Source organism: Pleurodeles waltl, chromosome 3_1 (assembly GCF_031143425.1).
Source record: "Pleurodeles waltl isolate 20211129_DDA chromosome 3_1, aPleWal1.hap1.20221129, whole genome shotgun sequence".
NCBI classification, from domain to species: Eukaryota; Metazoa; Chordata; class Amphibia; order Caudata; family Salamandridae; genus Pleurodeles; species Pleurodeles waltl.
The window spans coordinates 1,436,632,895-1,436,649,134 of record NC_090440.1 but is presented as its reverse complement, the minus strand read 5'-3'; the positions used below and the strand labels follow the sequence as shown (position 1 = coordinate 1,436,649,134).

Sequence of the window (16,240 nt, the reverse complement as noted above, 5' to 3'; positions counted from 1 at the left end):
GCGACCCCTGGCATTCCTTGTGCGACCCCTGGCTGCAGAGGTGGCAAAATCAGTACCAAGAGCCCAGGGGCAGTTCGTCGCTTCAGATGTTAGTCAGAGCTCCATTTTCCTTGTTTTCTGTTCAGTGTTTTATTACACTAATAGTGAATAATAATTTCTTATTCACTATTAGTGTAATAAAGAATGGAGTACAATTAGCTGGAATATGACCCTCACTGGCATCTGAGGTAAGTAAATATACTTTTAAATGCGGGTGAAAGTTTGTTTATGTGAGAAAGTTTGTGTATGTGTAAAACTGTGTGTGTATGTAAGCATGTGTGTGAGTAAAGGTAAAGGTCAAATGGCGTGTGATGTCACTTCCGTTACCCCTGGTATTTTGGCAAATGACAGTCATGGTGTGGGGAGACCAAAAGAAGACCACAAAGAAAGTGAGTAGTTAATTCTAGTCTCGTCTTATGCCATAGGGGAAATCCCAAATGTACTGACAGAAGGTGTAAAAATGTACTGAGAAAATCTAAAACGATTAGTACTCATCACGAGAAATCTAACCATGGGATATTATCATCTAGTCCTATTTTAAATGTCTGGACGTGGTAAATCCAACATTGTTCCCTTTCAAAGCGGATTTCATCTACTGTCTTATTTGAGTTGTCTGCCGTCTCAAGGATAACCCAATGTAGGGCATCTATGGTGTGGTTGCTATCAAAAAGAGATTTCTCATATTAGTTGTAATCTTTTTACACCAAATGTTCCTTTTATGTTCTTCTATCTGAATCCTAAATTTTCTGCTAGTCATCCCAATGTATTTTATGTCACATGGAGAAGTGATCATGTATGCTATGTGTGATGTGTTGCCATTGGTATTTTTTTAGGTACCCATTTTGTTCTACACCTAGATTGATAATCCTGGAAGGGGTAGTCAAGTGGCACACATTGCAGGAACCACAAAGGAAATTTCCATCTACTGGTAGCACACCACATGATTGAGAAACCGTCTGGGTCTCATCAATGGTGTATGTGAAAGAGTATGAACCAAGTAATCTGGTATGTTACAGCCTCTTCTATGGGCAAGCATCATTTTTACAAAGTTCAGTGATCCAGAGTTGATGATACACTGGTTCCTAGTGATAATTTGTTTGATGTAACTCAAGCCCATGTTGTATGTGATCACGCATGTTAAGGGATTAGTCTCTTGAATCCCAGACGCCTGGTCAAGACGTCCTTCTCTCTTCTGATTCTTGGCTTGCTTATGGCACCTTAAGATGATCGAATCTGGACAATTTCTAAGCTTCAAAGTTATGGAAAGCTCTCTTGACGGTTGTTTATAGTTTTGAATGTCACAACAGTTTTTCCAAATCTTCAAGAAATGCCTTTATGGAAGGTTCTCGCGTAATGGTCATTAGTGGAAACTACTAAACTACAACAGACTGTTCTTATCCACAGGTTTCTTGTACGTGTTTGTTATGAGACCCCATTGATTTGGAATGATGTTGATGTCTAGGAAGGTAAGGATTGTTTTACTCATGGTGTAAGTGAAATTCAGATGGTTGTCAGATGCATTAAACATGAAAGTCATGAACCATCTCTCCATCATTTTCCCAGATAATCAAGATGGATCAATATAGCATTTCTAAAGAATCATATGAAGAGGAAAAGAGTTTTGATTAGCAAGGACAAACTTCTTCTCAAAGTGGTGTACACACAAATCTGTCACATTGAGGGCGAAAGTACTCTGCATCAAAGTCTCATTGAGTTGTAGGTAGAGGGAACCTTGGAACTCAAAAAAGTTCCCGGTCAGGGCCAGTCTACAGAATTCCAATACAAAATTTGGTGGATTGTTGTATTGCCAATCTTCTTCTTATATAGTTTTCAACGTGACATCTTGGGGCAGCCTGTGCAAAGGCTATCGATATCCAAGCTGTTAGACCTGACAGCCTTAGGGTGGTCACACCTAAATTTTTGCCTGCATCCCTCTACTTTTGGATACTATTTTGGCTGGTTTTAAAACTCTACGCACTTTACCACTGCTAACCAGTGCTAAAGTGCATATTTTCTCTCCCTTTAAACATGATAACATTGGATCATACCCAATTGGATTATTTAATTTACTTATAAGTCCCTAGTAAAGTGAACTATATGTGCCCATGGCCAGTAGATTAAATGCCACTAGTGGGGCTGCACCACCCACCTAAGTAGCCCCTTAACCATGTCTCAGGCCTGCCATTGCAAGGCCTGTGCGTGCAGTTTCACAGCACGCACTGTAGCTGCCGATCTGAAAGGAGTAGGAAGGTCATATTTAGTATGGCCAGAATGGTGATACAAAATCCTGCTGACTAGTGAAGTTGGATTTAATATGAATATTTTAGAAATGCCACTTTTAGAAAGTCAGCATTTCTCTGCATTTAAATCCTTCTGTGCCTTACAATCCATGTCTGGCTAGGTTCACGTGACAGCTCCCTGGTGCATTCACTCAGACAAACCTCAAACACAGGATGCTCAGCCTCACTTGCATACATCTGAATTTTGAATGGGTCTTCCTGGGCTGGGAGGGTGGAGGGCCTGACACTTAAATGTCAAAGGACAGTAGCCTGCCTTATACAAAGGACTGCCACACCCCCTACTGGCAGACAGGATTGAACTGAAAGGGGACCTTGTGCACTTCTAAGCCACTCTTTGAAGTCTCCCCCACTTCAAAGGCACAATTTGGAATTTAAATAGGGCCTCTACCCCTATCAACTCAGACAGTTTCTGGAGAAGAGAACCCAAACCAGAATCTGCAACCTGCCCAGAAGAAATGCCTGGCTGGCCAAGGACTCACCTGGCTGCTTTCTGTGAAGGACTGCTGTTGCTGTTGCCCTGCTGCCTTGCTGCTCTCTGGCTGCGCTGAGAAGTGCTCTCCAAGGGCTTGCATAGAGCTTGCCCCCTGTTCCCTGAAGTCTCAGGACCAAAAATTCTTCATCTCTACAAGAAGAACTCCCTGTGTGGGGAACATCGACGCACACGCTGCCAGAAATGACGCACAGCCTGCATCGCGGTGATAAATTCACTGCACGCCAAACCAGAAAGACGCAGCCCAACTTCGCAACAAAATGATCAACGTAGCGCCAGAGTAACAACCGGAAATTTGACACACGGCCAACTGGGTCGAAGCACAGCCAAACCAGAATGACGCAGCCCAACTTCAGAGAGGAATCGATGCAGCACCTGCTGTGTGGTAGAAATTTCCATGCAACGCCTACCGGATCGACACAGCCCCTGCGACTTTGTCCTGTCAGCACCGGATTTCAATGTTTCATCCCCAGGGCATCCGAAAACCCCGCAACCCGAAGAGGATCCATGACCGAACACCAGAAATCGACGCACAGCCATCCCTGCGAGGAAAATAAACAACGCATCACCATGTGCGGCCCGCAAAATCGATGCACATCTCACTGTTTTCCATGCATCTCCTCCTCTGTGGTTCTTTGGGGAGATTTTGAACGCAAACCAGGTACTTTGTGCTTGCAAGAGACATTTATTGCTTATAATTTTTACAGTGATATTCCAAAATATACTTATTGCATCTAAATCGTTTTGACGTGCATTTATCCAGATATATATTATATATTTTTCTAAACACTGTGTGGTGTTTTTTTGTGGTGCTATACTGTGTTATTGCATGATGTATTGCACAAGTTCTTTACACATTGCCTTCTAAGTTAAGCCTCACTGCTCAGTGCCAAGTGAACAGTGGGTGGGCCCAGGATAATTTGGATTGGTTGTCACTTACCCTGACTAGAGTGAGGGTCCTTGCTTGGACAGGGGGTAACTTGACTACCAACCAAAGACCCCATTTTTTAACACAAGCAAACTAATAGATTCTTAGATGGGTCAAACCGGATGATGAAGCATGCCACTAGTGACTTCTAGTTGGTGAGGGTCTCTTACAAAACCCCTAGAGACTCCAGATTAACACAGGCATTTTTGGGGCCCTGCTCTTTTTTTCATTGTTTGCCATTGGATGTTTAGTGGCCATACCACTAATACTCCTGTCTTCTCCAATGTTTGATTTTCATGACCGTCTATATTTTATCTTGGCCCTCCCTAAATCATTCTCCAAGCCTGGACCAAAATTGACAGACAACGGTGCAGATTTACAAATTTTTCACACAATGAAGCCCTGCAACCAAGTTTGGTGTACTGTGTTCTGTGAAATGGAGTGAGCACAGCATCTTATTTACCAAGGTAGTGTGCTGTTTTCCTCTCCCCCTGCACTGGCTCACTTTAGGCTGCAATGCCCTAAAACAAACCCCTTTGCACCGTATTGCAAGGGTGTGCACGTTTTCAAGCATTGATTTTGTACTGGAATGTCACCCTTCCAGTACAAAATACTTTGCTCAATATAGTTTAACACTTTTCACACTTTTTATGTGTACTGTGCTGTGCAGTGCAGCACACACGCAAAGTCGAAAAAGTGTTGAGATGTTTAAAACTTGCCACACTATTGTGCAGCCTAAAGAAGATATACTTTTTTGGTGCAAATCTAAGTCTGCAAATGGTACTACTAGGGATTTGTATGTAAATCCATAGGTGTTTGGATGGTAACACCCATGTTCCACTAATGGAATGTTCTCTTGATACAAAGTAGCATGTAGTGCTTTTCTGCATTACTTTAGGAAACCTTCCAAAGCAAATCATGATTTGCATTGGAAAGTAAGGGGCATATTTATACTCCGTTTGCGCCAAATTAGTATAATTTATTTTACGCTAATTCAGCGCAAACCTAACGCCATATTTATATTTTGACGCTAGACCCGTCTAGCATCAAAATATTGGTGCTAGCATCATTTTTCGGATGCATGAAACCTCCATGCATTAATGAGATGCAAGGTAAGTGTTCCCGTCCAAAAAATAACTCAAACACCCTAGCGCCATATTTAACCACCATACTACACCTGCTGCACCACATTGAGCCACAAATTGCAGCCAGCCTGCAGACCCCACACAACATACCACTGATGACAAAGCTGCTTGCTGTCCTCCACATGCTGGCAAGTGGTTCCTTCCAAACAACGGGTACACTAGTTGCTGGTGTCTCACAGCTGTCGTTCTCTGCATTCCTGCCAAAGGTGTTAGATGCTATCATCTCCCTGACACCCTGCCACGTCAGCTTCCCCAACACCCAGCAAAGCAGCAGGAGAACAAACAGGGGCTCTATCAAATCCATGGCTTCCCGCATGTGCTAGGTGCAAATGACTGCACCCATGTCCGGCTCGTATCACCTGCACCAACAGAGCACTTATACCGGAGTCGCAACCACACACATTATATTAATGTGGAGGGCATAGTGGACCACCGTGGAATAGTCATAAACATTTTGGCCAAATATTCTGGGAGTGTCCATGACACCTACATATTCTGTCACAGCAGGATCAATGAACAATTCCAGGATGGACTAATTGGAAATGGCCTACTTGTGGGTAAGTCAACAAATCTAGTAATGTACACACAACACACCAACCCTGTCGGACACACAAGACATACATGTAGGAGGCTGGACTGGCTTGTAGTGAGTACCAAGGGGTACTTGCACCTTGCACCAGGCCCAGTTATCCCTTATTAGTGTATAGGGTGTCTAGCAGCTTAGGCTGATAGATAATGGTAGCTTAGCAGAGCAGCTTAGGCTGAACTAGGAGACGTGTGAAGCTACTACAGTACCACTTAGTGTCATATGCACAATATCATAAGAAAACACAATACACAGTTATACTAAAAATAAAGGTACTTTATTTTTATGACAATATGCCAAAGTATCTTAGAGTGTACCCTCAGTGAGAGGATAGGAAATATACACAAGATATATATACACAATAGCAAAAATATGCAGTATAGTCTTAGAAAACAGTGCAAACAATGTATAGTTACAATAGGATGCAATGGGGAAACATAGGGATAGGGGCAACACAAACCATATACTCCAAAAGTGGAATGCGAACCACGAATGGACCCCAAACCTATGTGACCTTGTAGAGGGTCGCTGGGACTATTAGAAAATAGTGAGAGTTAGAAAAATAACCCTCCCCAAGACCCTGAAAAGTGAGTGCAAAGTGCACTAAAGTTCCCCTAAGGACAAAGAAGTCGTGTTAGAGGAATAATGCAGGAAAGACACAAACCAACAATGCAACAACTGTGGCTTTCCAATCTAGGGTACCTGTGGAACAAGGAGACGAAGTCCCAAAGTCACAAGCAAGTCGGAGATGGGCAAATGCCCAGGAAATGCCAGCTGCGGGTGCAAAGAAGCTTCTACTGGAGAGAAGAAGCTGAGGTTTCTGCAGGAACGAAAAGGGCTAGAGACTTCCCCTTTGGTGGACGGATCCCTCTCGCCGTGGAGAGTCGTGCAGAAGTGTTTTCCCGCCGGAAGAACGGCAACAAGCCTTGCTAGCTGCAAATCGTGCGGTTAGCATTTTTGGACGCTGCTGTGGCCCTGGAGGGACCAGGAGGTCGCAAATTGGACCAGGAGAGAGAGGGGACGTGGAGCAAGACAAGGAGCCCTCTCAGCAGCAGGTAGCACCCGGAGAAGTGCCAGAAACAGGCACTACGAGGATGCGTGAAACAGTGCTCACCCGAAGTCGCACAAAGGAGTCCCACGTCGCCGGAGACCAACTTAGAAAGTCGTGCAATGCAGGTTAGAGTGCCGTGGACCCAGGCTTGGCTGTGCACAAAGGATTTTCGCCGGAAGTGCACAGGGGCCGGAGTAGCTGCAAAAGTCGCGGTTCCCAGCAATGCAGCCCAGCGAGGTGAGGCAAGGACTTACCTCCACCAAACTTGGACTGAAGAGTCACTGGACTGTGGGGGTCACTTGGACAGAGTCGCTGGATTCGAGGGACCTCGCTCGTCGTGCTGAGAGGAGACCCAGGGACCGGTAATGCAGCTTTTTGGTGCCTGCGGTTGCAGGGGGAAGATTCCGTCGACCCACGGGAGATTTCTTCGGAGCTTCTGGTGCAGAGAGGAGGCAGACTACCCCCACAGCATGCACAAGCAGGAAAACAGTCGAGAAGGCGGCAGGATCAGCGTTACAGAGTTGCAGTAGTCGTCTTTGCTACTATGTTGCAGGTTTGCAGGCTTCCAGCGCGGTCAGCAGTTGATTCCTTGGCAGAAGGTGAAGAGAGAGATGCAGAGGAACTCGGATGAGCTCTTGCATTCGTTATCTAAAGTTTCCCCAGAGACAGAGACCCTAAATAGCCAGAAAAGAGGGTTTGGCTACCTAGGAGAGAGGATAGGCTACTAACACCTGAAGGAGCCTATCAGCAGGAGTCTCTGACGTCACCTGGTGGCACTGGCCACTCAGAGCAGTCCAGTGTGCCAGCAGCACCTCTGTTTCCAAGATGGCAGAGTTCTGGAGCACACTGGAGGAGCTCTGGACACCTCCCAGGGGAGGTGCAGGTCAGGGGAGTGGTCACTCCCCTTTCCTTTGTCCAGTTTCGCGCCAGAGCAGGGCTAAGGGGTCCCCTGAACCGGTGTAGACTGGCTTATGCAGAATTGGGCACATCTGTGCCCAAGAAAGCATTTCCAGAGGCTGGGGGAGGCTACTCCTCCCCTGCCTTCACACCATTTTCCAAAGGGAGAGGGTGTCACACCCTCTCTCAGAGGAAGTTCTTTGTTCTGCCATCCTGGGCCAGGCCTGGCTGGACCCCAGGAGGGCAGATGCCTGTCTGAGGGGTTGGCAGCAGCAGCAGCTGCAGTGAAACCCCAGGAAGGGCAGTTTGGAAGTACCAGGGTCTGTGCTACAGACCACTGGGATCATGGGATTGTGCCAACTATGCCAGGATGGCATAGAGGGGGCAATTCCATGAACATAGACATGTTACATGGCCATATTCGGAGTTACCATTGTGAAGCTACATATAGGTAGTGACCTATATGTAGTGCACGCGTGTAATGGTGTCCCCGCACTCACAAAGTTCAGGGAATTGGCTCTGAACAATGTGGGGGCACCTTGGCTAGTGCCAGGGTGCCCTCACACTAAGTAACTTTGCACCTAACCTTTACCAGGTAAAGGTTAGACATATAGGTGACTTATAAGTTACTTAAGTGCAGTGTAAAATGGCTGTGAAATAACGTGGACGTTATTTCACTCAGGCTGCAGTGGCAGGCCTGTGTAAGAATTGTCAGAGCTCCCTATGGGTGGCAAAAGAAATGCTGCAGCCCATAGGGATCTCCTGGAACCCCAATACCCTGGGTACCTCAGTACCATATACTAGGGAATTATAAGGGTGTTCCAGTAAGCCAATGTAAATTGGTAAAAATGGTCACTAGCCTGTTAGTGACAATTTGGAAAGAAATGAGAGAGCATAACCACTGAGGCTCTGATTAGCAGAGCCTCAGTGAGACAGTTAGTCACTACACAGGTAACACATTCAGGCACACTTATGAGCACTGGGGCCCTGGGTTACCAGGGTCCCAGTGACACATACAACTAAAATAACATATATACAGTGAAAAATGGGGGTAACATGCCAGGCAAGATGGTACTTTCCTACACAACCCCCCCCAAACGAAGGACAATAAGACTAGCCATGACCTGATGAGTCTTCATTGTCTAAGTGGAAATATCTGGAGAGTCCATCTGCATTGGAGTGGCTACTCCCAGGTCTATGTTCCACTGTATAGTCCATTCCCTGTAGGGATATGGACCACCTCAACAATTTTGGATTTTCACCTTTCATTTGTTTTAGCCAAAGTAGAGGTTTGTGGTCTGTCTGAACAATGAAGTGAGTGCCAAACAGGTATGGCCTCAACTTCTTCAGTGCCCAGACCACAGCAAAGGCCTCCCTCTCAATGGCAGACCAACGCTTTTCTCTAGGGGTCAACCTCCTACTAATAAAAGCAACAGGTTGATCCTGGCCCTCCGAATTAAGTTGTGATAGGACTGCCCCTACTCCTAATTCAGATGCATCAGTTTGGACATAGAATTTTTTAGAGTAACAAGGGCTTTTCAGGACAGGTGCAGAGCACATGGCCTGCTTCAGCTCCTCAAAAGCTTTCTGACAGTTTGCTGTCCATAATACCTTTTTAGGCATCTTTTTGGAAGTGAGGTCATTAAGAGGGGCTGCAATGGAGCCATAGTTCTTAATGAACCTCCTGTAATACCCAGTGAGGCCTAGGAAGGCTCTCACCTGAGTCTGAGTGGTAGGGGGAACCCAATCAATAATTGTTTGGATTTTCCCCTGAAGTGGTGCAATCTGTTCCCCACCAACAAGGTGTCCCAGATAAACCACCTTACCCTGCCCTATCTGGCACTTTGAAGCCTTGATAGTGAGGCCTGCCTTTTGCAGGGCCTCCAAAACTTTCCATAGGTGGACCAGGTGATCATCCCAGCTGGAGCTAAAGACAGCTATATCGTCCAAATATGCTGCACTGAAAGCTTCCAGCCCTTGCAGGACTGTGTTCACCAACCTTTGAAAAGTGGCAGGTGCATTTTTCAAACCAAAAGGCATTACAGTAAACTGGTAATGTCCTCCAATGGTTGAAAATGCAGTCTTAGGTTTAGCATCTTCTGACAATTTGATCTGCCAATACCCTGCAGTCAAGTCAAAAGTGCTTAGATACTTGGCAGATGCCAGTGTATCTATGAGCTCATCTGCCCTGGGTATAGGGTGAGCATCAGTTTTGGTTACCAAGTTGAGATCTCTATAGTCTACACAAAACCGCATTTCCTTCTTTCCATCTTTGGAATGGGGTTTTGGTACCAGTACCACAGGAGAAGCCCATGGACTGTCAGAGTGCTCAACCACTCCTAGTTCTAACATTTTCTGGACCTCTTGCTTTATGCAGTCCCTGACATGGTCAGGCTGCCTATAGATCTTACTTTTGACAGGCAAGCTGTCTCCAGTATCTATAGTGTGCTCACACCAAGAAGTGGTACCTGGCACAGTAGAGAAGAGTTCAGAGAATTGATCTAGGAGGTTTAAGCAATTGTCTTTCTGCTCAGCAGTAAGACAATCAGCCAAAACTACACCTTCCACCAGAGCATCTTGTTCTGTGGAAGAGAAGAGATCAGGTAGAGGATCACTGTCTTCTTCCAGTCCCTCATCTGTTGCCATGAGCAGGGTGAGATCAGCCGTGTCATAGTAGGGTTTCAGGCGGTTGACATGGAGCACCCTAAGGGGACTCCTGGCAGTGCCTAAGTCAACTAAATAGGTGACTTCTCCCTTCTTTTCAACAATTGTGTGGGGTCCACTCCATTTATCTTGGAGTGCTCTTGGGGCCACAGGCTCCAAGACCCACACTTTCTGCCCTGGTTGGTACTGAACCAAAACAGCCTTCTGATCATGCCATTGCTTCGGGAGCTCTTGGCTGGCCTGAAGGTTTTTACTGGCCTTTTTCATGTACTCAGCCATCCTTGATCTGAGGCCAAGTACATAATCCACAATATCCTGCTTAGGAGCTTTTAAAGGTTGTTCCCAACCCTCCTTTACAAGTGTGAGTGGACCCCTAACAGGGTGTCCAAAAAGAAGTTCAAAGGGGCTGAAGCCCACTCCTTTCCGGGGTACCTCCCTGTAGGCAAAAAGGAGGCATGGTAGAAGGATATCCCATCTCCTGCGGAGTTTTTCAGGGAGACCCATAATCATGCCTTTGAGAGTTTTATTAAATCTCTCCACCAGTCCATTAGTTTGTGGATGATAGGGTGTAGTGAACTTGTAAGTTACACCACACTCCTTCCACATGGCCTTTAAGTATGCAGACATGAAATTGCTTCCCCTGTCCAATACTACTTCCTTTGGGAAGCCCACCCTGGAAAATATTCCCAGGAGGGCCTTTGCCACTGCAGTGACTCATTTTTGCACCGCAAATTGCACTTAGACCATTACATGTTCTAATTCTCTTTTTTAAATTATTCTGCTGTTCTCCCAAACTAGTCATTTTTATTTTTACTCCTGTGTTGTATACTTGCACTTTGGACTCTTGTTGTTTTACGCCAGTCTTGTGCTCTCATCAAAATGGAGTCTACCTTTGACATGGATGAGTTGTGGTATTACACTCTAGAAGAGTTAAAGGGATTCTGCAGGGAGAGAGGTATACCAGTTATGCATGGAGAAACCAATATGATGGTCCTCAAGAGAGTCCTGTTTAATTTTGAGGAGGCACACTGGATAGCAACAGTAAAGGAGGCCCAAGGGGGGGATGTTTCTGAGGGAGACCCTAGAGAGACCCATGAGAGTAGTGAGGACTCTGAGAAGGAGGGTCCCCAGTCCACACCCCAGGGGGACAGTGACCCCAGAGAGTTAGACACTGAAGGAGAAGATGACTGGCCAGGGACACCAGTAGGGAGAGAGGACCCCATAGATAGGGAGTCCCTTACTGGGTCCTTGTCTAGCAGCAGCGCCACCTCCCATTCCCTGTCACCTGAGGAGCTCAGAGATAGGCAGGCAGAGAGGGACCTGAGGCTGCCGCTAGCCAGCCTGGCTGTAGAAGAGAGACAAGCTGAGGTGGAAAAGACCTTAGTCCAGGAGAGGATGGCAGAGGCTGAAAGGGCCTTTGCAAGGGAAAGACTCGATCTAGAGCGCAGTCTGACAGATCTGGACTCACCAGCACTGCAGCCGCAGTCCAGTGGTGGCAGCATTGATTGTAGTGTTAGGCACAATCTTTACCTACCCACAGACTTGGTGCCTGGGTTCAAGAAGGGGGACGAAATACATCAGTGGCTGATCGAGTATGAGGAAGCTCTAGTTGCACTGTCCTCGAGAGCTATATTCCTGAGGTGTAAAGGGATGGCCCACTGGCCCCAGAAGGGAGTGACAGGCAGAGGTATCCCCACATCAGAAAGGCCCTGATAGAAAATTATGGTCTCACCCCAGAACACCTCAGGTTGAGGTTCAGAGGCAGTAAAAAGTGGTCTCAACAGTCTTGGGAGGATTCCATGGGGAATTGTTCAAAAGCACTAGAAGGATAAGTGGAGAATAGAACAGCAACCACTTATAAAGGGCTTTTTAATCTCATTATAAGGGAGCACATGTTCAGTTGCTGTTTTTCAGAGCTACGACAACACCTGTCACACTGTGAGTTCTCTGATCCCAGGGAACTTGCAAAGGATGCCGACCTCTGGCTTAGTGCTGGAGGAACTGGTCAGGCATTAAGGGCCGTCTAAGGTTCACCCTGGCAAGGGGCGAGGAAGGTTCTGGGTAATCCAGGCCAAGTTCTGAGCGGGGAGGGTGAAGGATCTAGAGGGACTTGTCCTCTTACGCATGTCTTGGAAGGCATCCAGAAGAGGCCCCAAGGCTAGAATTTAACCAACCACTACAAGGTTCTGCACGGGGGAGGTGCTAGATCCAGAGGGACCTGTCCCCTTACACATGTCATGGAAAGCACCCAAAAGGGGCCCCAAGGTGGGAAATTAGTAGTTACCAAAGGCCGATCCTCTGAAAGGGATCCCCTAGTGTCTGAAGGAGTGGGAGGGACAACTGGAACCAGTGTCCCGCCAGCTCTGGAGACCAGCAGCACCACCCCACAAAGGGGGGTGAGGACGCTTCCTTTGAAGGGTTTGAGGGAGGACTCTCCCCAAACTCGTGTCCAGCCCCGGGGTACTGTTCCTAGGTTGGAGAACCAGGTCATGGGCAACTCCCTAGATCTGGAAGTAGAGACTGCTGTACCCAGCATCCCTACTGTTTTGTTCCCTAGGAATTCCACTTCTGAGGGGAAGGGTTTGAGGGAGAGGGAGGACTCTCCCCTAACTCATGTCCAGCCCAACGGTACCGTCCCTAGGTTGGAGAACCAGGTCATGGGCAACCCCCTTGACCTGGAGGTAGAGACAGCTGCCCAAAGTCTCTCTACCAATATTTCTAAGGGTATCACTCCTGGTGGGAGGGTGCGCAACTCTAGAACAAGGGGCAGGAAGAGGAAAGGTTCTTCCTGACCCCGGCTCAGCCAGAGGGGAAGGACCCTGGGTTGGGAGACTAGTTACGGAGGGGCTCCTCTGAACTGGTGGGTGAGCTGACCAGGACGACTGACACCAGCACCCTGGCAGTTCTGGATTTTGGTGGTACCACTCCTCCACGGAGGGGGCGGAACCCTAGAATGAGGGGCAGGGTGAGAAAAGACTCTCCCCTGACCCCTGTTCAGACTATGGGACCAGTCCCTAGGCTAGAAGAACAGTGGCAGGCGGTAACTCCTGAACTGGTGGGAAGGAGAGTGGAGAGAGGATGCTATGCACCTGGGGCTCCCGCCCCCAACTCAGAGAGGTTTCAGAAACCAGAAGCCCCGGGATGGCCTGGGACCTGGCTCTGGCCACACACATCTAGGACGCCTCCATGGGTTAGCTTAGATTGTCTGGGGAGCATAGACAGAGGGATCCAACTGGGTTCATATTGGCATAGAACTAGACCATGCCCTTGCAGTTGTGGGCCAGGGTCCTGGTTCTCTCGCCCCAAGCAGGGAAGTCTATCAAGGTATTGATTGGTCCCCCCTGGCTTTAGGCTGGTAGTGGGTCATGTTGGGCCTGGCCCTTTTACAGGGTCATTCCCCAAACTTTTTGCCTTTTTCCTCCTTATTTTTCTGACCCTTGTTGGCTGACGTTATGACTCTGAGCACTTTTTCACTGCTAATCAGTGCTAAAGTGCTTGTGCTCTCCCTTGTAAACGTGGTATGATTGGCTTATACCTAATTGGCATATTTAATTTACCTATAAGTCCCTTGTAAAGTGGCATCCATATACCCAGGGCCTGTAAATTAAATGCTACTAGTGGGCCTGCAGCGCTGCTTGCGCCACCCACTGAAGTAGCCTTTCAAACTGTCTCAGGCCTGCTAGAGCAGGGCCTGTGTGCGCAGTTTTCTGCCACAGGGACCTGGCATCTAAATTTTCCTGTCAGGCCCAGAACTCCCCTTTTACTACATGCAAGTCACTCCTAAGGTACGGCCTAGCTAGCCTTATGGGCAGGGTTCCATGTATGTAGAGGGCAGGACATGTGCCTAGTAATGTGGCCTGTTCTGGTAGTGACAAACAGCCTATTTGGTTTCTCACTGCTGAAAGTGCTGCATTCTCATAGGATTGCATTGGAAATGCCCTGCCTTATGTGTAAGGGATATTGGGGGTTATTACAACTTTGGAGGAGGTGTTAATCCGTCCCAAAAGTGACGGTAAAGTGACTGATATACCACCAGCCGTATTACGAGTTCCATAGGATATAATGGACTCGTAATACGGCTGGTGGTATATCCGTCACTTTACCGTCACTTTTGGGACGGATGAACACCTCCTCCAAAGTTGTAATAACCCCCATTGTCTAATTTATGAGGGGTAGTGTAGGCATGTTTGGTATGGTTGTAATGGTGGTAACCAATGCTGCTTACTGGTGTAGGTGTATTTTTTATTACTATTACAGAAATGCCACTTCTAGAAGTGAGCATTTCTCTGTGCTTATGACTCTGGTGTTTTGCAGCTTGACTCAAATCCACGTCTGGACAGAGGGACAGTTGGGCTTTGTGCATACTTTTCAGACAGCCTGTACACAGGGAGGGTGGAGGTGTCACAGAGGTGCATCTGCATACTGAATGGTCTTCCTCAGCTGAGAGAAGGGAGAGATGGGGCACACCTGCATTTTTAAAGGCTCTGCCCTGGCCTCACACAATAGGGCCGTTTACCCCCCACTGATGTTTGGAGCCTGTGCTGGAGGGGAGAAGGGAGCACTCCCAGAACCCGTTGTAACTGGTTGAAACCCCCTCTTCTCCTCATTGTAAAACACACTGTAAACTGAGTATAAGTACAGGGGAATTTTCCCCACAATTTAGACATTCTTGGGACTCCATTGGCTCTGCTGGAACTGGACAAAGGACGCTGCTGAATGGACTCACCTGGACCCACCTTGGACTGCTGCTGCTGTGTTGACCTGTGACCTGCCTGGTCACTAGGAGGAACTGCCACCATCTGCATCCCTTGTGCTGGCCTGTTGCTGGGTCTGCTAGCCCTGTCCTTCCCCCCTTTTTTGGCTCCAGGAGCAGGGTGCTGTGGCCACTGACCCCTTCAACTAACCGCAGCACGAGGAGTGCTTCATTTTTCACCTACATCGCCTTACTAGCACTTGTAGGGGGACGTTGCACGCTTTAGTGGTGAGGAAGGATCACCACCGCAACCCAAGCGTAGTGCACTGAAGAGTGCTGCCTGTGTGGCCCCTGAGAGCTCCGTAAGCACTTTGACGATACTTCACCACCGCGACCAAGTCTCTAAAAAAACTGCCCCAGCTGAAAAGCATTCATTGGAGCTTGCAATTCACCACCGCCACCCAGGTGCTTGGACATCAATGAGCGCATTGGCTCAGCGCTCTTGTGTGCCCCCAGGGCACCACAACAACGGAGATTGGAGCTGGCGCGCTCCTGGTTGTGCCCCTGGGGATCTGGTCATCATAAGAGGCACCTCTGGGGCACACGTCGGCTCCTACCGGAAGGGAGCGTCACCGCCATGGCCCGCTGGAGATTCTCAGCTGTCTCCAGGAGGAGGGCCGCTAGTTGGGAGCGGTGTCGGCCTCTCCCCCCTTTCTTCTGGCAGCCGCACTAAGGACGAGGGCAGCTGTCTTCGGCCCTGCAGGGCACGGGCCGGAAAGGGAGTTCCTTTCCCCTCTGGCTACTGCCCTAGGGGCGCGGACTCCCCCAGCACCATTCGCCACACTTCGCCCCGCCCTCGCAGGAGGGTCAGTCACACCCCGTGGGAGTGTCCCCCAAAGTTGTCGGTGCCTGTGTAGGCGTGGCCCCCAGGAGGGCCCCCAACACCCTTTAAGATCGCGGATCCCCTGAAGCGGCCCTGAGATAACTACAGGAGGGGGTGCAGCCCACCCTCTCCCCCATGATCAACATACAGACCCCGTTTGGCACAAGGAGTGCCGGGGACCCCCCTGCCTGTCCACATCACGGCACTAGAGGTGCCTTGGCAGAATAAACCAGGTACTTTCAACAGCTCATAAGGCTTCTAATGTTTCTATGTTAGTATGGACATTTTGAATGGATTAGAGTACCCTGTGTCTTTCTGCGCCATATACTTGCTGATGTGCCTTTTAGAGGTCAGGCATGTTGTTTTGTGTTGAATAATTACCATATGGTTTTGTAATGTTCCTGATATAGGCATTTATTTGTCTTTTATGACAAGTACATTTATTTCTTTACTGTGATTCCTGACTACTGCTTATGTTGAAGAATCCTGGGTACTTACATGTTCTAATGTGACTGCTGCTTATTCTTGCAGAGTATTAGTAACTTGTGTAACGTTCTGACAACA

At 48.0% G+C, this 16,240-nt stretch overlaps 1 protein-coding gene and 1 long non-coding RNA gene across 3 annotated transcripts in view; one reads left to right on the top strand and one right to left on the bottom strand.

Annotated features, from left to right (window-relative positions):
• Positions 1–15,627, bottom strand: part of LOC138285261 (interleukin-18-like) — a 294,006-nt gene extending 278,379 nt beyond the window's left edge. The window contains exons 1-2 of one of the 2 annotated variants that reach the window (XM_069224972.1): positions 14,827–15,627; positions 3,240–3,371 (exon numbers count right to left, since the gene is read on the bottom strand). In XM_069224972.1, coding sequence (XP_069081073.1) covers positions 3,240–3,371; positions 14,827–14,905 — 211 coding nt within the window. In that variant the 5' untranslated portion in view covers positions 14,906–15,627. The remainder of the gene's footprint in view (positions 1–3,239; positions 3,372–14,826) is intronic. The other variant, XM_069224970.1, reaches the window with a different exon arrangement.
• Positions 15,621–16,240, top strand: part of LOC138285262 (uncharacterized) — a 254,665-nt gene continuing 254,045 nt past the window's right edge. The window contains exon 1 of the long non-coding RNA XR_011201554.1: positions 15,621–15,909. This is a non-coding gene — a long non-coding RNA (uncharacterized lncRNA). The remainder of the gene's footprint in view (positions 15,910–16,240) is intronic.